This window comes from Jaculus jaculus, chromosome 3 (genome assembly GCF_020740685.1).
Source record: "Jaculus jaculus isolate mJacJac1 chromosome 3, mJacJac1.mat.Y.cur, whole genome shotgun sequence".
NCBI classification, from domain to species: domain Eukaryota; kingdom Metazoa; phylum Chordata; class Mammalia; order Rodentia; family Dipodidae; genus Jaculus; species Jaculus jaculus.
In genome coordinates, this window is record NC_059104.1 from 175534754 (window position 1) to 175557605 (window position 22852).

The 22852-nt window shown below is 46.6% G+C and overlaps 1 protein-coding gene across 5 annotated transcripts in view; it reads right to left on the reverse strand.

The window, feature by feature from the left end:
* The window catches only part of Dennd2b (DENN domain containing 2B), a 183516-nt gene that overhangs the window by 46184 nt on the left and 114480 nt on the right, over positions 1-22852 (reverse strand). For all 5 annotated transcript variants that reach the window (XM_004650885.2, XM_004650886.2, XM_045145038.1 and 2 more), the window contains one exon: positions 10745-10849. In XM_004650885.2, the coding sequence (XP_004650942.2) occupies positions 10745-10824 (80 nt within the window). In that variant the 5' untranslated portion in view covers positions 10825-10849. The remainder of the gene's footprint in view (positions 1-10744; positions 10850-22852) is intronic.

Below are 22852 nucleotides of genomic sequence, written 5' to 3' on the forward strand. Positions count from 1 at the left end.
GGTCATAGAGGAGGAGCTAACAAATGAAACTAAAAGGGGCATTCAGTGGGGCTGTGGAGACAGCTCAGGTGACAAAGTGCTTGTCTCCCAGGCATGAGGACCTGAGTTCAATCCCCCAGGACTTACATTAAAAATGACTGTGACACACATCTCGGTGGCATAGATAGACAGATCCCCTAATTAGTGAGCTCCAGATCTACCAGATCCTGTCTCAAAAAGGGATGGACTGTATTACTAGAGGAACCACACCTGAGGCTGATCTCTATCCTCCATATTCACACAAGCAACCACACACACACTTGTGTCTCCCCTCCCCAACAAACATGCATATCATATGCCTGTGCACGCGCACACACACACACACACGCAAAGGTATTTAATGAATAAACAAGAAAAGCATCAATATCAAGAAACAGAAATCAACTGAACCTAAGCTGCCTAAAATTAAGTAAGAGAAAGACTGAGAAATGATCACTAAATTTGGCAACATGGACACTGTGACCTTGAAAAGAGACATTTTGGTGGAGAGTAGGAGAGGAAGCCTGACTAGGAATTCAAGGTGGGAGGCGTGGAACCAGACGACAGTTAGGCGCCTGAGAGTTTTCCTAAGAAAGACAAGAAGATGGGGTGGTAGTTGGAGGGAAATGTGGGGGTAATACAAGTGTTTTGCTTGTTAGTTTGGGCTAGGCGACAATATGGCATACTTCAACAATGACTGGAATGACCCACAGTAAGAGATAGAAATTGTGTCAATGTGAAACACGGGCTACAAATGCAAGAGCCTTGAGCCAGCCTAGAAGGCGGTGGAGACCCAGCGCTCACCTAACAGAGTGGCCCGTGTCTTCTCCCGTCCCACGCTGCTTCCTGCTTCTTTGCTGCTTGAAGCTTACCACGATGGGCATGCCATCCCATTGCACGGGAGACACGAGGTCAGTGAGTTCCCTTCCTTCCTGCATCAGGACCACCCTGGCCCCAGCACACCCACCTAACTGGTGACTACATCCTATCCATTCAGCTTCCTAACAGCCCTCGGGTTCCCACCCCCACTGCCCTGTATCACACTTCCTTGGTTCAGATCTTTCCTTTGGCCACAACTGTGAAAACAGTCTCTCTGCCTTCACTCTCACCCCTGATCTTGTCCATTTTCTCATCTTTATACTGGTGCTAAACCCACACTATCCGCCGACTAACATGCAAGTTCAATGGCACAAGGCTGACAAGGGGGCCCTCCTGCTTCTTATCTGCTCCCTAAATTGTCCCATCCTGTCTTTTTCTCCACATCAATCCTGTCTCCCACCCACAAGCACATCAAACTCGCAGCTGTTCCTCACCCTATCCCTTTCACCCAAGTGGAGATGGCCATATGTGAACTCCTCCACCACCTCTGAGAAAATGTCTGTCATTGCATCGCACTGTTTTCATTTTCATGTCTTCTTCACTACACTGAGAATATTACCTATTTAAAGATGATGACAATATCTTATTAGTTTTTATATCCCCTGCCTTTTGCATGATACCTAAAATTAAGTAATAATTTATTTGTGAGGAGAGGAGTAAAAGAAGGAAGGAGGGAGAAGGAAAGAAAGAGAAAAAAATTAATTAAGAAGTAAATGCCTAGGGCATCAAACACATCCCTGTCTCTCTGTGGGTGCTCTATGGTCTAAGAACAATACAGTAGGGTATTTAAAACGCCAGTCAGGCATTCAGCTCCAAAGCCCTGTCTCCCCTAAGATAACAACTACATAAAGACCAAGAGCCAGTTGGACATGGTGTGTTATGCTAAGTGCTGAGGGTAGGAAGATCGCTGGGAGTGGAGGCCAACCTGGGCTGCAGAGTAGGCCTCAGGCCAAACCAGGCCAAAGTGAGACCTTACCTCAAAAAAAAAAAAAAAAATCACCACAACAAAAAAGACCAAGAGCTTAGAGATCTGAGTCCTGGGAGTCCTTTTTTTTTTTTTTTTAAATTTTATTTATTTATTTATTTATTTGAGAGCGACAGACACAGAGAGAAAGACAGATAGAGGGGGAGAGAGAGAATGGGCGCGCCAGGGCTTCCAGCCTCTGCAAACGAACTCCAGATGTGTGCGCCCCCTTGTGCATCTGGCTAACGTGGGACCTGGAGAACCGAGCCTCGAACCGGGGTCCTTAGGCTTCACAGGCAAGCGCTTAACCGCTAGGCCATCTCTCCAGCCCCCTTTCTTTTTTTAATTTTAGAGAAACAGCAGCGAGCGGGAGAGAGAGAGAGAGAGAGAGAGAGGGAGAGGGAGAGAGACAGAGAGAGAGAGTAAGAGAGAATTGGTGGGCCAGGGACTCAGCCACTGAAATCGAACTCCAGATGCCTAAATCACCTAGTGGACATGTGTGACCTTGTGCTTGCCTCACCTTTGTATGTCTGGCTAATGTGGGATCTGAAGAGTAGAACATGGGTCCTTAGGCTTTTCAGGCAAGTCCCTTAACCGCTAAGCCATCTCTCTAGCCCTGGTGTTCTTCATAAAACAGGGAAAACACTTAATTTCAGGATCCTCAGACACTGGCTGTGTGACTAAGATGATGTCAACGTGTGAAAGTGAACATTAAAAATAATTCTGCAACAGTAAACGAAGAACAAAACAAAAGCAAACACAGAACAGCTGATGGCCAAGATTTCCATTCTTGTCATCACTTAGTCTGGTCTACAGTTACAGCCCCAGAGCTTGCCCCTGGGGAGGCAGCCAGGGTGGAACTGGGTACCTGGTGTGCCACAGCTTGTCAGCGGCAGCCAGTTCTGTTGCTTAGCATGGACATAGATGGCAATACCAGGCATACAACTGGCCAAAACCAACACTTTCAGGAGATATGGAGTTAAACAAACAGATAAAGAGAAAACAGGGAAGGGTGTGTGCGCATGAAATTAAAAAAGAGAAAAAAACACCTAGCACTACAAACACATGCACAGAGACAAATATGCATGACAAGGAAGCAGGATAGATAGGTATGACCTAAGGCTGGGCGTGGTGGTGCCACACCTTTAATTCCACACCCACAGGCAGAGGTAGGAGGATGGCTGAGAGTTCAAGGCCACCCTGAGACCATATAGTGAGTTCCAGCCTGAGCTACAGTGAGACCCTACCTTGAAAAACCAAAAAGGTATGGCCTATCCGGGCATGGTGGCGCACACCTTTAATCCCAGCACTCAAGAGGCTGAGGTAGGAGGATCGCTGTGAGCTCAAGGCTAGCCTGAGACTACAGAGTGAATTTCAGGTCAGCCTGCACTAGAGACCCTACTCACAAAACAAAACAAAACAGGCATGAACTATGGTATGAGAAGAGAATAAACTTAAGTCTTTTTGCATGGTGTGCATACTTGCAAAATACAGACAGAAAGTGAATGTTAAGGTGCAAAATACTAATATTGCCTTTGCTACTTTTTTTTTTTTTTGAGACAGGATCCCACGTAACTCGGGCAGGCCTTGAACTCCCTATGCAGCTGAGGAAGACATTGAACCACTAATCCTTCTGAGTCTGCCTCTGAGGAGCTGGGATCACAGGCGCATACCACCACACCTGGTAGGCAGGCCCTCTTAAGCAATGCAGCAAGAAGCGCCTGTGCTACTACAATTACTGGTGTCAGTAAGGAACAGAACCGGGACCATTTGGGGAAAGTCCTAGAGGCCACACAGCAGTGCCAGAGGCACAGGGCACACTTGGGTGTTAGACAGTGAGCCTGTGTGCAGGGGCCTATCTTTCAATACGCCGTTTCCCCCTTACTAAACAGGGGTCTAGCCTGCTTCAGAGAAAACTGCCACTCACCGTGCTAGGACTGCTCAACTGCGAGGGATCCCACTGACTCAGCAGGCATCTGCATTCACCCACCGCTCAACTCCAGAGACAGCACCCTCCCGTATCCCAGGCACAGGAGGAGGAAAAGGAGGGGGCAGCAAAAGTCCTATCAGTAAGACCGCTGCTTTGTTCCCCAGCCCAGAAGTTCAATAACTGCTGAGCTCCAGCTGCAGAACAGCTCCTGCTAAAAGCTCATGATCCGAGGCCACGACATGAACGGTGAGGCTGACGAGTCCAGCGCCACGTTCCAGCCAAAGTGCAGCAGCCAGGGCAAGCTCAAGCCGCTGCCCAGGGAGACAGGAATGCTGGGTGAATGCAGTTTCACCAACAGGACAACACAGCCATCGTCCCCATCTACGTGGGTCTGGCCTTCCAGGAGGATGATGGCTTCGAGGCCCTGCACACTGAGCCCTTCTCCAGTCCAGTGTTCAGACGTGATACAATCTCAGGACTCTGCAGGTCACACCAATAAACAAGCTGTTCAGGGAGGGTCCCAAGCACCCTCAAAGGCCTGTCCTCCAGTAAAAGATTCGGGTGTCTGCTTGAAAAAAAAAGCAAAAAGACAGGGTGACACCCACAACTTGGCCTTTTTGCTCCCAAGCCAATCACAACTCAAAAGGCTAAGGGCCTTCAAGGGTCCAGGACAGCCTCAGCCTCCAAGCAGGGTTACATCCAGGTCACTGTGGAGGGACTCGCAAAGTCAGTCACAGCCTGTTCAGGTACGCAGAATGGCACCTGGGGTCCATGTATGAATTGAATCCCCTTTTCACTTCCAGAAGGCACCTCCAAGAGGCAATCAAAGTGCTCTCTGCCCCTTCCACAACTCCCCCATAGCTGATTTCCAAGGGAGCACAAGAAGAACTGGTGAGCTTTTCTCTGCATGGGACCAAATGGTCCTCTAAGCAGCGATGTGAGCATATCAAGAACTTACAGCACACATGCCCTCTCTGAGGCATCTCGTCACTGACAGGAAAATCCCCAATGCCCTGGTCCAGTACAGACGGGGCTGCTTTGTACGGGAGGGCCAGGTAGCCAAGGGGAACAGAAAAGAAGTTCCAGGAAACTGTGCCAAAGGCACTTGTGGTGGTTTTAGAACGTGGTCTCTGACTCTCCCACGTGCCTGTCAAGGTGACCTGCTTCTGGAGTCTGGGCTCTGCAATGGCGTGACCAGTGAATATAGCAGAAATGACACTGCACCACTAGTCAGGCCCAGGCCTTAAGAAATCAGCAGCGGGCTGGAGAGATGGCTTAGCGGTTAAGCGCTTGCCTGTGAAGCCTAAGGACCCCGGTTCGTGGCTCGGTTCCCCAGGTCCCACGTTAGCCAGATGCACAAGGGGGCGCACGTGTCTGGAGTTCGTTTGCAGTGGCTGGAAGCCCTGGCGCGCCCATTCTCTCCCTCTCCCTCTATCTGTCTTTCTCTCTGTGTCTGTTGCTCTCAAATAAATAAATAAAAAATGAACAAAAAAAAATGAACAAAGAAATCAGCAGCTTCTGTATCATAGTGCTGGAAAGAAGTGACTGGAGTACTGAGTAACATCTCAATCACACCTTCCAAGGCACAGGGTCTAATGTGGAAGAGATGGCAGAAAGAATGTAAGAGCCAAAGGAAGGGTAGGACTCCTTACAACGTGCTCCTCCAGACATAAAATGGCCTGCATATCCATGACCTCACCGTGCCTGACACTACCTACACAAGACCATCATAACAGGAGGAAAAGATGATGACTTCAAAATAAGAGAGACTGGGGGATATGATGGAGAATGAAATTTCAAAGGGGAAAGTTGTGGGGGGGGGAGGGAGGCTATTACCATGGGATATTTTTTATAATCATGGAAAATGTTAATAAAAATTGAGAGAAAATAAAAAAAGAAATCACCAGCTTCTAATTCCTGTGTCCTGTGCAACGTGCAGAGCCAGGGCGAATGGAGAGGGCAAGATCACGCATTCTGGCTCAAAGATCCTTGGGAGGTCACAGAGTCACCCAGCACCAGCCTCCAGATGGCTGAGTTAATACAAGTAACACAGCCGCAGGCTACTGAATCATTCCAGGCCTACCATCTTTTTAGCAAGGCCTTAAGACACTGTGAAACAGGAACAAGCCATCCCTGCAGTGGTCTGAACTTCTAATTCACAGACTCTGGAAGAATGATAAGATGGGTTTTTAATGCCATGAAATCAGAGCATGGTTATCTGGCAGTGACAAACTTGGACGGGTTTTGTGGTCTGTAATAGGGTGCTACTGAAGCAAAGTTCTAAAATACTGACTTCGAGCTGTCGGTAGGGGACTAAAAGGCAAGTAAGGAAAATGCTATTCAAGGCTGGAGGAGGGGCTTGGGAGACAGCTCAGTGGGTAAAGTGCTGCTCTGCAGGCCCGAGGGCCTTGTTTGCGCTTCAACATCCACACGAACAGGCCAGGCGTGAGCCAGGTATGACCTCAGCGCTGGTGAGGTGGAGACAGGAGAATGCCTTGGGTTTGCTAACCAGCCAGTCTAGACTAACTGGTGAGCTCCAAGCTAGTGGGAGAACTTGTCTCAAAGAAGGTCGATGTTGTTTCTGAGGATGACCTCTGAAGCTGTCCTGATGTTCACATGCATGCATGCGTACATGCACACACACAAAGATGTACACACATAATACATAAAGCAAATAAAAAACCGTGAAGTTAGAGGATAGGGGACCCTCACTGTATTTAAACAGTTTGATGATTCTGTCATCTGTGATATCAGAGAAAATAATAAATATAGCTAGAAACTTTGATGAACCAAGAAAGAAAAATTTCAGTCTCTCTAGGCAGGAAAATTCTTAACTAATGGCTTCCAGAGTGTGGTGATGGCTTTATTAATTAGGTGTGTATATGTACATGAGTGTGTGAAAGAAAAACTCAACTTGCACACATTATATTGAACAATTCACTATATTTTATGACATAATGAATCTGTGAAAAAAATTTAAGAGTGGGTCTAAACTAATCATTAGGAACCTAAAAAATGAATTAAAGTACTGCCATGGAGAACCTTCCAGGCAAAGTATATGAGAGCCCGCCTTGCAGAACCTCTCTGGGGACAAGGCTTCTAAGACGCCTGACAACCTCTTTCCACAGGAATCTCAAGGGAAACATAGAGCAGAGGGGGCTCTGCCTGCAAGAGACTGGTATGTGCTGTCCGTCTGGTGCGTGGACTGTCATTCAACATCAGCGTGGGCTGAAAAGACTAGAGCACAAAACGAAAGGAAGATGTTGGCTTTCTGGCATAGCATGAAGCAGATGGAAACACAACAACTCACCTATAAAAATGAATGAACTATTTTATTGTTTAAGATGTGTGGGAGCTGGAGAGACGACTCCTTGATTAAAGGCCACTTGCTTGCAAAGCCTGCTGGCCTGGGTTTGATGTTCCAGTGCCTACATAAAACCATATGCACAGAGTAATGCAGGTGTCTGGAGTTCATTTGTGGTAGAAAGAGGCCCTGGTGCACCCATATTTATTCTCATTCCCTCTCTTCCTCACAAATAAATATAATTTAAAAATATTTGTATTTATTTATTTGCAAGCTGAAATATATACAGGAGACAGACAGAAATGGGTATGCCAGGGCCTCTAGCCACTGCAAACAGACTCTAGATGCACACACCCCTTTGTGCATGTGGCTTTATGTGGGTATTGGGGAATTAAACTGGGTCAATCAGGCTTTGAAGGAAACTGCCTTAACCACTGCGCCATCTCCCCAGCCCCAACAATTTTCTATTAAAAAAGGAAGAGGAGCTGGGCAGGGTGGTGCACACCTTTAAACCCAGCACTCGGGAGGCAGAAGTAGGAAGATTGCTGTGAATTCAAGGCCACCCTGAGACGACATAGTGAATTCCAGGTCAGCCTGGGCCACAGTGAGACCCTGCCTGGTGGGGGGGTGGGAGGAAGAGGGTGCTGGGGAGATGGCTCAGCAGTTAAAGGCATTTGTATGAAAAGCCTGCCAGCCTGGCTGGAGATGTAAAGTGGTGTGTGCATCTGTGAACCCAATGTGCTTATGGCAACAGGAGGCAGAGCCAGGAGAACCTGAGCATGCTCACATCACAGACCAGCCAGCCTATCCGCTGCAGTCTGGCAGTTTGCTTATAGTGGCAGACGACCCTTGTCTCAAAGACTGCCACTTACTCACACGTACACAAATAATTTTTTTTAAAGGAAAGGGACTTGAGAGATGGCTCAATGGCTAAAGGAGCTTGCTTGCAAAGCCTAAAGGCTCAGATTCAATTCCCTAGTACACATACAACCAGATGCACAAACTGATGCAATGTACCCGAAGTCTGCAGTGGTAAGAGACTGCTCTCTCTTTCTCTCTCTCAGATAAATAAAAAAACTTTTAAGAAAGATGGGCTTGGGACAAAACACAGTGGCATATACATCTAGAACTTGTTTGTAGTAATAAGAGGCCCTGGAGTGCCCACTCTCTCTCCCTCTACTTGCAAAAACAAACAAAAAAAAAAAACTTTTAAAGGAAGGGGTTATGGGGCTGGAGAGATGGCTTAGCAGTTAAGAGTTTGCCTATGAAGCCTAAGGATCCTGGTTCAATGATCAATTCCCCAATATCCACGTAAGCCAGATGCATGAGGTGACACATGTGTCTGGAGTTCATTTGCAGCAGCTGGAAGCCCTGGTGCACCCATTCTCTCACTCTTCTGCCTCTTCCTCTCTCTTTTATATTTTTTATAAAAAAGGAAGGGGATGGGGAGATGGCTCAGTGGTGAAAGGCACTTGCTTGCAAAGCTTGCCAACCTAGTTTAGATTCCCCAGCACCTTGTAAAGACAACCCCAAAGTGGTTTATGCATCTGGCATTCTCTCACAACAGCAGTAAGACAGACAGACACACATACACATATGCTTGTGTGGTCAATAAACAAATACGTGGAAGGGGCTGGAGAGATGTTTAATGGTTAAAGATATCTACTTACAAAACCTGCCAGCCTAGGTTCAATTCCCCAGTACCCATGTAAACCCTGGGCTAGAGTGAGATCTTACCTCAAAAAACCAAACCAAACAAACAAAAACACCTTGCAAACAAACATCTGCGCAGTCCCATCAGGTCCCACATGTCACATGTCCTCCCCCATCAGTTCCCATGTCCCAGAGCTCCCCCTTTCCAAAGCTACATCAGTACTACAGGGTTCCATGGACTCTGTATGATGTAAAGGTTCCCAAAGTAGCCAGGATGTCAAGACCCAGCTTAGTAAGGATCTACACCCTGTCCCCTCCACCCCACCCAAACTTCTTAGCCATACCAGGGTGCAATGATAAAAGCCCCAAGTCAATGCCAATAATCTAGCAAAAAGTCACACTAAGACATTCAGGAGCCAAAATCATGGCGAGAGATGGTGGGTCACCCCTCTTTGTTCCCCACTGTCTGGCACCTAGAAGAACCCTCTCAGGTTGCAGACAATGACTTCCTGGATGAATCAGTGAGTTCCTGCCCAAATATGCCCAGGTAGTGGCTGAAGTGAAGGCAGCCAGAGAAATCACCAGATCACCCTCAGCACAGGGGTGGCTCCTGAGTGTAGACACAGAGGCCCGGGACTCCGTGCCCACAGTGAGGTTTCCAGAGAAGAGGGAGGGGGACAGGTGGGAATGTGGCAGGAAGGCAGCAAAGGCGCGGGGGGTGGGGGGCTGAAGCTCAAGTACTTACAAACACTGGGCAGCATGTTTGGATGGCGGGCATGGGGGGAGCTCAAGGGAAAGCAGTTTCTGAAAACATTTAGAAACCTGTAGGCATGTATTCCAAACAGAACACAGCAGTCTTGATGCTGCTTTGCAATGTGATGTAAATACTGCACAGCCGTGCCTCCCCAACCCCAGCAGGGTGAAAATCAGAAGAAAAAAGGAAAGAATGTTTAATAGGAGCTGAAGGCTGCTAGTTATGATAAATCACCAAGTACATTCCTAAACATGCTAGTCCTCTAAAATTAAGAATAGCACTATATAGTCACATGAGTTTATTTCAGGGTGTCTACAATACACACACACACACACACACACACACACACACACACACACACACACGGGCCAGACACAGTGGTGCATGGCTATAATCCCAGCACTCAGGAGCCTGCAACAGGAGAATTGCAAGATCAATGCCAGCTTAGGGTATACAGTGAGATCCTATCTTAGAAAAAAAAAAGGTGTGTGGCACATATGTATCATGTGTGTGTGTGTGAAGGCTGTGCACATATACTATGCTATGACTTCACAGATGAGGTAGCTAAGGTTTTAGAGGGTACTCAAAGTAGAATGAGATCTCACTGTCTGGTGAGTAGCTAGAGCTCAAATGTGAACCCAGGCGTATAGGACTCCAAACTCCAAGGTTTCTCTAGACTTTTTTTTTTTTTGGTTTCTCTAGTCTTATGTTCCCACATTTTGTAAAGGGAACAGAAACCAAGAGAGTGAATTATACTTTATTGACTAAAATACTAAAATTCTCCACACTGTTTTATTTGCCACAAAGCCTCCGCTCTTACAGAGCCAAACTGCTGCTTGGAACTTGAGCTCACAGACATACTGCCTGTCCACCCTACCTCCATGCGGTCAGCTTCCTCACAGCAGAGCAGCCCAGCTCAGGCAATGGTCCTAGGCTGTCCCACCTTGGGAAGAGGCTGCAGCCAGAAGAACATCAGCTGTTTCTTGCTGTCCCCTTTCTAGAATGCTAAGGCCTCCCACTGCACCAAGCAAACCTTGTTTTAGGGTGACTGCTGTCTCTTTCAGAGACTTACAGAAGGAGAAAATGGAATATGAATCATAGAAGACTTGCCCAATACTCACATTAGCTGAGCCCAGAAAAGTCATCTGGATAGCTGGAAGTCACAATGACCCTACCCAGGACTCAAGCCATTTAGCTGATCCCTTGATGCCACCCCTCCTCCAGCAGTGATCCCCTACCTACCTGCTCAGAGTCTCCCGAGGGGCCTTAGTGCCTCCGGCTCCATGGGTGATGCTGGAGTTCTTGTTGGCAGTCATGGTCATTTCGGCTCTCTGCAAACCCAGAGCCCTGCAAAGAAGACAAGCCTGTAAGCCACATTTGCACAGGCAGCACCTCAGACATTTTGCAGATGAGCTTCACAAGGGCTAGAAGGGTGTCTAAGGCAGATGGCAGAAGCACTTTCCCACACTCTGAATGAAGACAGGAAAGAGTCTGTGGGCTAACAGATAATTTACTACCTTGTAGAATTTTGTTTTGTTTTCCATGGTAGGGTCTCACTCTAGTTCAGGCTGACCTGGAATTCACAATTTAGTCTCAGGGTGGCCTCGAACTCTTGGTGATCCTCCTACCTCTGCCTCCCAATTACCGGGATTAAAGGTGTGCACCACCACACCCAGTTTAGAAAATGATTTTTAAAAGAAAAAAAAGTAACTCCTTCTCTATTCCACCTCTCATTTTTATAGTATTTTTAAGTGTTTTTTAGAGAGAAATGGAGGGAGGGAGGCAGGGAGAGAGGGGGGAGAGAGAATAGGTGCACCAGGGCCTCTAGCCGTTGCAAACAAATTCCAGATGTATGCACCACCATGTATATCTAGCCTACATGGGTTCTAGGGCATTGAACTTGGGTCCTCAGGCTTCATGGATAAGCACCTTAACTGCTAAACCATCTCTCCAACCTTCATTTTTATAATATTTTTATTTATTTGCAAGGAGAGAAAGAGAGCAAATGAGAGAGAGAGAAACAGCTAGAATGGGTACAACCACTGCAAACAAATTCCAGATGCATGCGCCACTTTGTGCATCTGGCTTTACATGGGTACTGGGGAATCAAACGGGTTGTTTGTTAGACTTTGCAGGAAAGCACCTTAACTGCTGAGCCATCTTTCCAGACCCCCTCCTCTTATTTGTGAAAGCTAGATTTCTTTCTTTTTTGGGGGGAGGTTCAAGGTAGGGTCTTGCTCTACCCCAAACTGACCTGAAATTCACTATGTAGTCTCTGGGTGGCCTTGAATTCACGGCGATCCTCCTACCTCTGCCTCCCAAGTGCTGGGATTAAAGGCATGCACCACCACGCCCGGCCCATCTCTCACCTTTAAAAAGTTTCCCAAACTTATATCATTCCATATAGTATTTATAATTGTTGCCACATTTCATACCTCCTGTCCTATTATTAATTCATTTTTATGGGTAAACTTGAAATATTTTCCTATCTTAAAGTTAACCATCAAAAAATGATAAAAATGAATAAGCTAGATGTGGTGGTACATGCCTTTAATCCCAGAGGCAGAGTAGGAGGCTTACTGTGGGTTTGAGGCCAGCCTGACTACAGAGTGAGTTCCAGGCAGTTTGGGCTACAGTGAGGCTCTACCTTGAAAAACCAAAACTAAGTATATAAAAATAAAAATGTTAAGTTTGTTCTAAGCAATAGACCATTCACTCATTCAGCAAGTATTTACTGAACAACTATGTCCAAGGCTACTGACCATCCAGCAAAGAATAAAACAGAGCCTCTGCTCTCAGGAGTGAGCAGCCTGGGCAGGTGGCCTGGGGAATGGGTGGACAACAGACATGCAGGTATCTCCTGTGTGATGCTTAAATGTATATCCGTGTATAATACCCTATGTGTTGATAAGTGATACGAAGGGAAAAAAATGAAGGAACAAGGAAGGAGAATGAGACGGGTGCGGTATTTGATGCAGGATGTTTAGGAAAGACTATTCTGATAAAGCCATTCAGCCGTGGGCCAGAAGCGTTAGTCATGCTTTTCTGGTAACCATTAGAATTAACATATATAAAGCCAGGAATGGTGGTGCAGGCCTTTTATCCCAGCACCCGGGAGGTTGAGGTAGGAGGGACAGATACCAAGAGTTCGAGGCCAACTTGGGCTACAGAGTGAGCTCCAGGGCTGGAGTTAATCTGCATCAAAATAAAATACAAAGAATATATATAAGGTATCTAAATATTTACAAAGCCAAAGAAAATGCCCATCTATGAGTGGTTAGCTAACATGTCACCAACAGTAAAAGGAACCTTTAAGGAATACTACTTTATGGCAAATCATGAAGAAAACAGTTAAATTTTAAGTGTATATCCAGATTGGAAAGGTAGAAATAAAATTACCTCTATATGCAGATGACATGATTTTATATGTAGAAAATCCTAGGAACGCCACACACACACATACACACACAAAACACACTAACCTAGTAAGTAAAATGCTGTAGTTTTGATCTTGATGTTCCTCAAACACCTGGGTGTTGAAGGCCTGGGGCCCAGCCTGTGGCGCTACTGGGCTTAGGTAAGGGAGTCAGGCCACCACGAGGGACCTCAGTCTCCTCTGCGGTGTGTTCCCACCACAGACTCAAAGTGACCATGGACTCATGGATCATCAGAGAATGAGCCAAAATAAACACTCTCTTGATGATTTCACGTGCTTTCTCACAGTAACGCAAAGTTGACTAACAGTGTGTTCAAGATAGTTTGCAGGACACAAAAATCAATTTTTGAGATGGGGTAAGAGGAAAGGAAAAAAAGGAAAATAATCTATTTGGGGGCTGGTGAGATGGCTCAGCAGTTAAAGGAACTTTCTTGCAAAGCCTGCTGGCCTGGGTTCAATTCCCCAGTATCCATGTAAAGCCAGATGCATAAAGTAGCCCATGCATCTGGAGTTTATTTGCATTGGCAAGAGGCTCCGGCATAGCCATATTCTCATTCATATTCTTTCTCATCACACATAAATAAATAAATAAATAAATAAATAAATAAATAAATAAATAAATAAAAATTTTTGGTCGGGCATGGTGGAACACAACTTTAATCCCCACACTTGTGAGGCAGAAGAGGATTGCCATGAGTTTGAGGCCAGCCAAGACCATATCTCAAATATTTTTTTAGCTTTTCAAAGTAGGGTCTCACTCTAGTGCAGGCTGCTCTGGAATTCACTCTGGCACTTCCAGGTTGGCCTCGAACTCATAGCAATCCTCCTACCTCTGCCTCTTGGTGCTAGGATTAAAGATATGTGCCACCATGCCCAGCTGAGTAATAAAAATATTTTCAAAAATTGATTTCATTTCTGTACACTAACAGCAACCAATTTAAAATTAAATTAAGAAAATAATTCTACTAATGACAGCAGCCAAAAGAATAAAATACTTAGAAATAAATTTAGTAAGAGACTTGTGGGCTGGGAAGATGACTCAAAGGTTAAGGCACTTGCCTATAAAACCTAACAACCCAGGTTCTTGATTCCCCAGTTCTTGACTCCCCAGTACCCACGTAAAGCCAGATGCACAGTGACATATACGTATAGAGTTTGTTTACAAGGGCTAGTGGCCCCAGCATGTCCATTCTCTCTATCTCTCTCTCTCTGCTTGCAAATAAATAAATAAAAATATTTTAAAAATATAAAAATAAAAAGACTTGTGCACTATAAACTAAAAACATCATTGAGAGAAATTAGTCATTAAAAAATGGGAAAACATGGGCTGGAGAGATGGCTTAGCGGTTAAGCGCTTGCCTGTGAAGCCTAAGGACCCTGGTTCAAAGCTCGGTTCCCCAGGTCCCACGTTAGCCAGATGCACAAGGGGGCGCACGCGTCTGGAGTTCGTTTGCAGAGGCTGGAAGCCCTGGCGCGCCCATTCTCTCTCTCTCCCTCTATCTGTCTTTCTCTCTGTGTCTGTCGCTCTCAAATAAATAAATAAAAAAAAAATTAAAAAAAAATGGGAAAACATTCTATATTCATGAATTAGAAAATTTCACATTGTTACCATGGCAACACTCCCTCAGGTTGATCCGTGGATTTGGCAGAATTCTCATCAACACCTCTTCTGGCTTCTTTACAAACATGGACAGCTGATTTAAAATATATTGAAAATGCCAAGGACTTAGAGCAGCCGAAAAAGTTCTGAAGAATAATAAATATGGAGGCCTCAGACTTGCCAGCTTCCAAGCATACCGCAGAGCTATGTAATTAAGACCGCACGACACCAACACAGGAACACCAACAGATCAACGGGAGAGAGCCCAGAGTCCAGAAATGAACACGTGTATGGTCAACTGATTCCCAAGGATATTAAGACTATTCAGTGAGGGAGGGAAAAGTCTCCACAAATGGTGCTGGAAAGACGGGGCATCCACAGGCGGAAGCTCACAGCAGGGACCCGACCACAAGCCACGCAGCATCGCTGATAAAAATGAGCCACAGGACCCACAGGCCCAAGTGCAAGAGGAAAAGAACAAGAGCTCAGACAGAAACACAGAAGCAACTCTTTGTGACACAGGCTTAGGCTTAGTTTCTTAGATACATCAATAAAAGCAGAGGTAACACAAGAAAAATGCATGAACTATTATTTCTAAAAATAAAAAAAAAGCTTTCATGCTGTAAGAAAGGTCATTTAGAAAGTGAAAGTCGGCTGGCCATTTTAGTGATGGAGATAGGAGATGGAAAAGGGACACCACGAAATGCCACTCATGGAGGATACTGCAGGTACTTCTGAAACAATGAAACCAACCGCTCATCCTTTATAAAGCAGGAAAAGCCTTCCTTACTTAAAGGAAGAAACTCTGTCAACAGGGGCACAGCATGATGCTAGGGGTGGGGAGGATGACGTAATGATATGCCCAGCTCTCATGATAAATTCTCCAGCATCCCAGTACCCAGTTCTGTGTTTGAGAATGATGGTGTGTGCAACAGAAAAGACAGAAAAGATGGCCTCTGTAAACTTGTCCAGCTAGCTCTCAGGGTCTTCGGGGAGCTGGGTGCTACCAGGAGCCAAATGGCCACACATCAGCTTCCGACGTGGTTGCAGTGATCTCGGTGACTGTTGTCACCTATCAGCGAACACTGCGCACGCCTCTTTCTCTCCCAGGGCAGGCCCCCAAGGAAAGGGTGAAAGATGTGTGGAAAGGCCAGGAACTGAAATATACTACAATGATACGATGAAAAAATATTGTTTCTCTCCCTGAATGTCCAAACTTAGGAGGGATGACCCCCCCCACCCCGCTCTGAAATGCTATTATGTAGTCGTAGCAGGGACACAAAGCCAACGGGTGCGAATGGAAATGTCGCTGGCTCTGACTTTCAGGGGACACAAGAACAGTCCTGTGAAGGTGTAACAAAGACAGGGGCAGAGCAGACTGCCCCCAGGTTACTACTGGTTACACTTCTGCAGGAGAAGACTTGACAGCGGAAGGACATCTCTATCACACCCTCAAAGGCTCAGGGTCCATTGCAAAGAGGTGGCAGAGCCCAAGGAAAGGCAGGACTGTTTACAGTGTGATCTTCCAGACACAAAATGGCCTGGATATCCATGACCTCACAGTTCCTGATGCTACCGACACAGGACCCTCATGACAGGAGGAAAAGATGAGCACATCAAAATAAAAGAGAGACTGATTGAGAGGGGGAGGGGATAGGACGGAGGGTGAATTTGTGGGGGCGGGGAGGGAATTATCACATTGTCTATAATTGTCTATAATTATGGAAGCTGTCAATAAAAATAGGGTTTTTTTTTTGTTTTTTTTTGAAAAAAGAGTCCAGCAGTCATTCTCAGAAACGGCCTAGGAGCCAGGCATGGTGGCGCACGCCTTTAATCCCAGCACTCAGGAGGCAGAGGTAGGAGGATCACCGTGAGTTCAAGGCCACCCTGAGACTACATAGTGAATTCCAGGTCAGCCTGGACTACAGAGTGAGACCCTACCTCAAAAAAAATTAAAAAAATAAAAAAAATTTTAAAAAAAGAAAGAAAAAGAAAAAAACATAGGAAATGGCCTAGGATTTTAGATATCTGGGCAAACACCACTGACAGCTCCAGAAGGGATGGGAGGATTAGACACACCAACACAGGAGCATCCTCTGGGCCAGGCCTACTAGCAGAAGAGAAGAGCTTGGGTTTGAGGAGCTGAAGGGCAGGCTAATCTTTTATACCCATAGCTCGGCCTGAGTACTCTCAGCATGCTGACTTCCCGGGCCATAATGCTTCGCCCAGGCCCTTAAGAGCAGACCCAGGTGTCCTGTAAACTTTTAACCTGGCACTTTAAGTAATCAGGTTAAAGAGAGGGGCCAGCCGGTGGTGGTGAAAATGCCCACAGGAAATGGGACAGAGGGGCAAGGGAGATGACAAGCTGTTTGCCAGTTCAAAGGTCCATCAGTGGCACTCCAGGCAGAAACTGCATGTTTGGAAGATGAAACTGTTCAATTAGTGTCTACCACAAATCCAGGGAAAGAAACAACAGGACTTCCAGGCACATGCTGTCCAGTGAAAAGAACACCTGACAGTAAGATAATGGCACCCAATCCTGTCAGTTGCTAGTTCTATGAGAGTTCCAAAGTCTCGCTTTTTTTTTTGTTTTGTTTTGTTTTGTTTTTTTCGAGGTAGGGTCTCCCTCTAGCCCAGGGTGACCTGGAATTCACTATGGAGTCCCAGGATAGCCTTGAACTCACAGCGATCCTCCTACCTCTGCCTCCCGAGTGCTGGGATGAAAGGTGTACGCCACCACGCCCAGCTTCAAATACATACATACATACATACATACATACATACATACATACATACATATATATATGAGAGAAAGAGGGAGAGGAACAAATGGAGAATGTGTACACCAGAGCCTCTAACCCCTGCAAATGAACTCCAGATGCATGTGACTCTTGTGCAGCTGGCTTTATGAGGGTACTGGGGAATTGAACCTGGGGTCATTAGGCTTTGCAGGCAGGTGCCTTAACCTCTGAGTCATCGCTCAGCCCCAAACTCTCTTGATAGAACAGCAGCAAAACAACAAGCCCTACCTCCCAGGATTGCTGCCAGATACAAAGAAGCTTACGAAATGGTTCTTCTTCCAGATCATGCTTCTCTGGGTATTGGGAAGACAGCCTCCCAGTTCCCAAGCCCATCATTTTCACACTCCCATGTATGGTCATTAAGTCCATTTTTCCTATGCCAGGCACTGTGCAAGGAGACAGGACATAAAAATAAGTGGTGTCTGCCAGGCGTGGTGGTGCATGCCTTTAATCCCAGCACTCAGGAGGCAGAGGTAGGAGGATCACTGTGAGTTCAAGGCCACCCTGAGATTACATAGTAAATTCCAGGTCAGCCTGGGCTAGAGTGAGACCCTATCTCAAGAAACCAAAATAATAATAATAATAAAAGTGGTGTCAAGCCAGGCATGGAGGCGCATGCCTTTAACCCCAGAACTTGGGAGGCAGAGGCACAGGCAGGAGGATCGCCATGAGTTTGAGGCCACCCTAAGACTATATAGTGAATTCCAGGTCAGCATGGGCTAGAATGAGACCCTATCTCAGAAAAAAAAAAAAAAAAGTGATGCCTTGGTGGGGTTGTCAAGGGAGAAAGGTCAAGTAAGATGTGGATATCAGAAAGGCCTCATTGAAAGGTCAATTAAGCCTTATTTGTTATTCACAGGGAAAGAACCTCAAGACCTTACCTGGAAAAAAAAAAAAAAGCTAAGGTATGTTCATTAAGATGTGCTGCTAGATTCCTTTGTAACTCTATGGTTAAAATTATAAGCACTTACATGGAATAAATCATTAAGTCCTTTGACAACCCTGTGAAGTAGGAACTGCTATTATTTGCACTTTACAAAGGAAACCATGATACAGAGTAGGGAACTAGCCCCAAGGGACACAACTAGGAAGTGGCCAGGCGGAGGGTGGGAACAGGCAGTCTGTAATGGAGTCCCAGCCCCAAGCCAGGGGTCTTCTAATTCAATTCTTAGCATTCTTTTTTTCTCATAGAATATCTTATTTTATTTTTATTTATTGGAGGGAGGGAAAGACAGACAGAGAGAGAGAGAGAGAGAGCACAACTGGGCACACCAGGGCTTCCAGCCACTGCAAATGAACTCCAGACGCATGGGCTACCTTGTGCATCTGGCTTACGTGGGTTCTGGGGAATCGAACCGAAGTCTTTTGGCTTTGCAGGCAAGCACCTTAACTGTTAAGCCATCTCTCCAGCCCCAATTCTAAGCATTCTAAACATTCTAAGGGATAGTAGTAATACAGGAAATTGAAATTAAATTAAATAATCAGCCCAACTTTACTTATCCAGTGAAGGGACAGAGCAAGACTGTGACCCAAATCTTTGACTTTACTGTGCACTTACCTTAAGATTGATGGGGCTTGTTAAAAATGCAGGGTCCTAGGCTGGAGAGATTGCTCAGTGGCTAAGGTGCCTGCCTGCAAAACCTAATGACTTGGGTTTAATTCCCTAGTACCCACATAAAGCCGGATGCACAGGAACATGCATCTGGAGTTCATGTGCAGTGGCTAGAGGTCCTGGCATATACATATTCTCATTCTCTCTCTCTCTGTTTCTCTCTCTCTTCTCTCTGTGTCTCTGCTTGCAAATAAATAAATTTAAATTTTTTTTTGTTTTTTTGAGGTAGGGTCTCACTCTAGCCCAGGCTGACCTGGAATTCACTATATAGTCTCAGGATGGCCTTGAACTCATGGTGATCCTCCTACCTCTGCTCACAATTGATGTGATTAAAGGCGTGTACCACCACACCAAGCAATAAAAATATTTTTTAAATCCAGGTATAGTGGTGTATGCATTTGATCTCAGCATTTGGGAAGCAGAGGTAGGAATACTGCTGTGAATCTGAGGCCAGCCTAGACTACATAGTGAATTCTAGGTTAGCCTGGGCTAGAGCAAGACCCTACCCTCAAAAAACAACAACAACAAAAATTTTGGGTAGGGGAGACAGCTGGAGAGATGGCTTAGCAGTTAAGGTGCTTATCTGCAAAGCCTAAGGGCCTTCCAAGTGCCCACATAAAGCCAGATGCACAAGGTGGCCCATGCCTCTGGAATTAGGTTGCAGTGGCTAGAGGCCCTAGTACACCCATCCCCCACCCTCTGTCTCAAATAAATAAATATATATTTTTTTGAGGTAAGGTCTCACTTTGGCCCAGGCTGACCTGGAATTCACTATGTAGTCTCAGGGTGGCCTCGAACTCACGGAGATACTCTTACCTCTGCCTCCTGAGTGTTGGGATTAAAGGTGTATGCTGCCATGCTTGGCTAAATAAAATATTTTTTAAAAATGCTTCTGTCCCCCACCAAAAAATCACACCCACCCACACACACACACACACACACACACACAGGGTCCTGAGCCCCACACCTTAACTACTTAAGTAGCAACCTGTGGAGACAGAACTAGGAATCTGCATTTCCAGTGAGCTACTCTTACACACCCTTAAGTATGAAAACGTGTGATTTGCAACATGTTAAGGACTTGAAAAGGCCTAAGCAGTCGCCACTCCCCATCTATCTTCTCACAAGGCTGCGCAGCTGTGAACAAGCCAAAAATGGACACGTCGAACACGCTGCAAGGAACTACTGACTCTCCGCAACCAAGACGCAGGTACATGGCTGGAGCTTCTGCAAGCCTCATCCACGCCTCGTCTAAGCAGCTTCCTCAGCCATGAAGAATGCTCCGGCTTCTTGTATTTCAAAACAACGCTTCCTGCCACCCACCCGGTAGCCAGCATTTCTTTCCTTGCTTTGTCCTTAGAAACTCCTGAGAAAAGGAGTTTACACTGGAAGTTGTAAACTCATAGCCCACGAGAGCAAAGACAAGTCTCACTTGGCTTTCTCTTTATTTTTAAGTCATTTGAATGAGTCGTCAAACATTTAAGAAACTGAGTGTAAAGAGAACTGCAGATTCTAGTTTCTCTTGAGAAATTAGAAAATCTGCCAGAGTAACCAAAGTTTCTGGACTGCAGTAGCTAGCCAGCGCTGAGCAGAGTGGCCCATCTCGGCAGAGAGCCGTCTCCAGGTCAGCGCCAGACCTCCCTGCCCGCGGCCTCCACCTGGCCAGGAGTGCAGCTGGCACCTGCATCCCAGTTAGGAGGCTGGGCCAAAGCAGCAGCCAACTAAGCCTCCTGGACGGCAGGGTGTGCGTGCTGCAGACGGGCAGCCAGTCCCAGGGCAGGGCACAGCCTTTCGGACGGATGCTAGAACCCCCTCCCACACCCACCCGCCCTCTGGAAGACTCCTGTTTTTGCTTGGGTTGGCCTCCCTTCATCTGGCAGTGTAATCCAGCCTGTCACCTAGTCCACAGCTACTCTCCCAAAAGCCTAGTGGGGATGGCTTGGGGCATCATTCTGTGAAGGGGACACATTCTTGGGAGAGCCCAGCCTCTAATGACGAACATTCTCACCCTAGACAACAATGCCGTTTGGGAAAATGACCCCTTGGCCTAGGTGCCCATCTATAGGTGGATTCAACAAAACTTGCAGGGCTGGGGAGATGGCTTAGCCGTTAAGGCGCTTGCCTGCGTAGCTAAAGGACCCAGGTTTGATTCCCCAGGATCCTCATAACCCAGATGCACAAGGTGGCACATGTGTCTGGAGGTCATTTGCAGCAGACAGAGGCCCTGGCGTGCCAATTCAGTATCTCTCTCTCTCTCCCCCTCTGCTTCTCTTTCACTCTCAAATAAATAAAAATAAAATATTTTTTAAAAATCTTGCAGAACCCTGACAGAGCTGAGGAAAAGATGCAAGCATGTAGGGAAAGCCCTCCATCCTGCTGGGGCCAGAGCTGTCACCAAGAACAAACAAATTCTGCCAAGCATCTCTGCTAGTGAAAGTCAAGACACCTGACAAAGGAAGCCTCTATCTACAGAGAAATTCTACTAATGCCACTGCTCTAACTGTCTAAGCAATCAGCTTGTGTAGAAATCATAGCTTAAGAAGCAGCCTCGAGGCTGGGGAGATGGTAAAGCGCATGGCACACAGGACCCGAGTTCAGATCTCCAGCACACATGTAAAAACCAGTGGGGGGGGCGCTATGATCCCAGCAGTGGGGAGGTGGAGATGGGATTCTTAGGGCTCACTGACCAGCTAGTCCAGCCACATCTGTGAACTCCAGGTTCAGTAAGAAATTTTGTCTCAAAAAAGGAAGGTAGAGGGCTGGAGGGATGGCTTAGCGGTTAAGGTACTTGCCTGCAAAGCCAAAGGACCCCGGTTCGATTCCCCAGGACCCACACTAGCCAGATGCACAAGGGGGCATACGTGACTGGAATTTGTTTGCAGTGGCTGGAGGCCCTGGTGCGTGCTCTCTCTCTCTCTCTTTCTGACAAATAAATCAATAAATAAAAACTATATATATATATATATGGAAAGTCAAAAGTGATGAGAAAGACACCAAGTGTCAACCTCTGGCCTGGTCATGGGCAGGACACTGCAACTAGAGCAATGACAATGACACTGCTGTCATGACAGTGTATGGTCATGATCTGACTGCCCCGGGGCCCACCCGCCTGCCAAACACCTGTTCTGACCCTCTGCGCCTTCTTACTGACTGCTTCCTGTGCCTTAGCACTGGCCAAAAAGATAAGGGAAGAGATAGCAACTCTCTGAGGAGAGCATCATCTTTCATTTCTTCCCCCCACAGTCCCAGCAAACAATACTGGCACTCCTTTCCCAGACATAACTAAGTCAGGAGGAAGGACCCTTTGCTCCATGGACCTCCTCCTCACACTAGCTCCTGTTCTTCCTGAAGCATGGAAGTCCCCTGCAAAATGCCCTGTGGAAAAGCTCCCCAGCTCTCAGGAGGGAGATAAGAATGCCCTTCCCTGTGCCTTCTCGCCCAGTCAGCCGCCCACCTGGTTCTAGAAGTTTAGAGTGCCTAGGAGACTAGCTACGGCCCTCTTCCTAACTTTTTAGGGCTGCTTCCTACACTCTCTCCCTGCCAGGCTTCCCCTCCCCTCACTTACATGCAGGGAAGGTCACCATTAGGATGGGCCTGTGGCTCTGCTGTGCCAAGAGATAAGCGATTACAGGTGACAGGGGAGCGGGCAACCCAGAACATCTGGGTGGACATCAAACACGCTTGAAGACCCACCAAGATTCCCCCATTCCTTCCAACATGAAAGACCCTTTTTCTGCTTCCCTCGTTCTGCATACCTCATACCTTGGCTCTTTTCCAGGGTTCTGAAAGCCCTTCAAGCCAACAATGTCAAGAGGATAATGAGCCTGCTCAGGTGGAAAGGCCCAGGGTCTGCATGACTGGGAGGTCAGAGAACTGCCAGTCTTTATAGGTCCCTACAAAG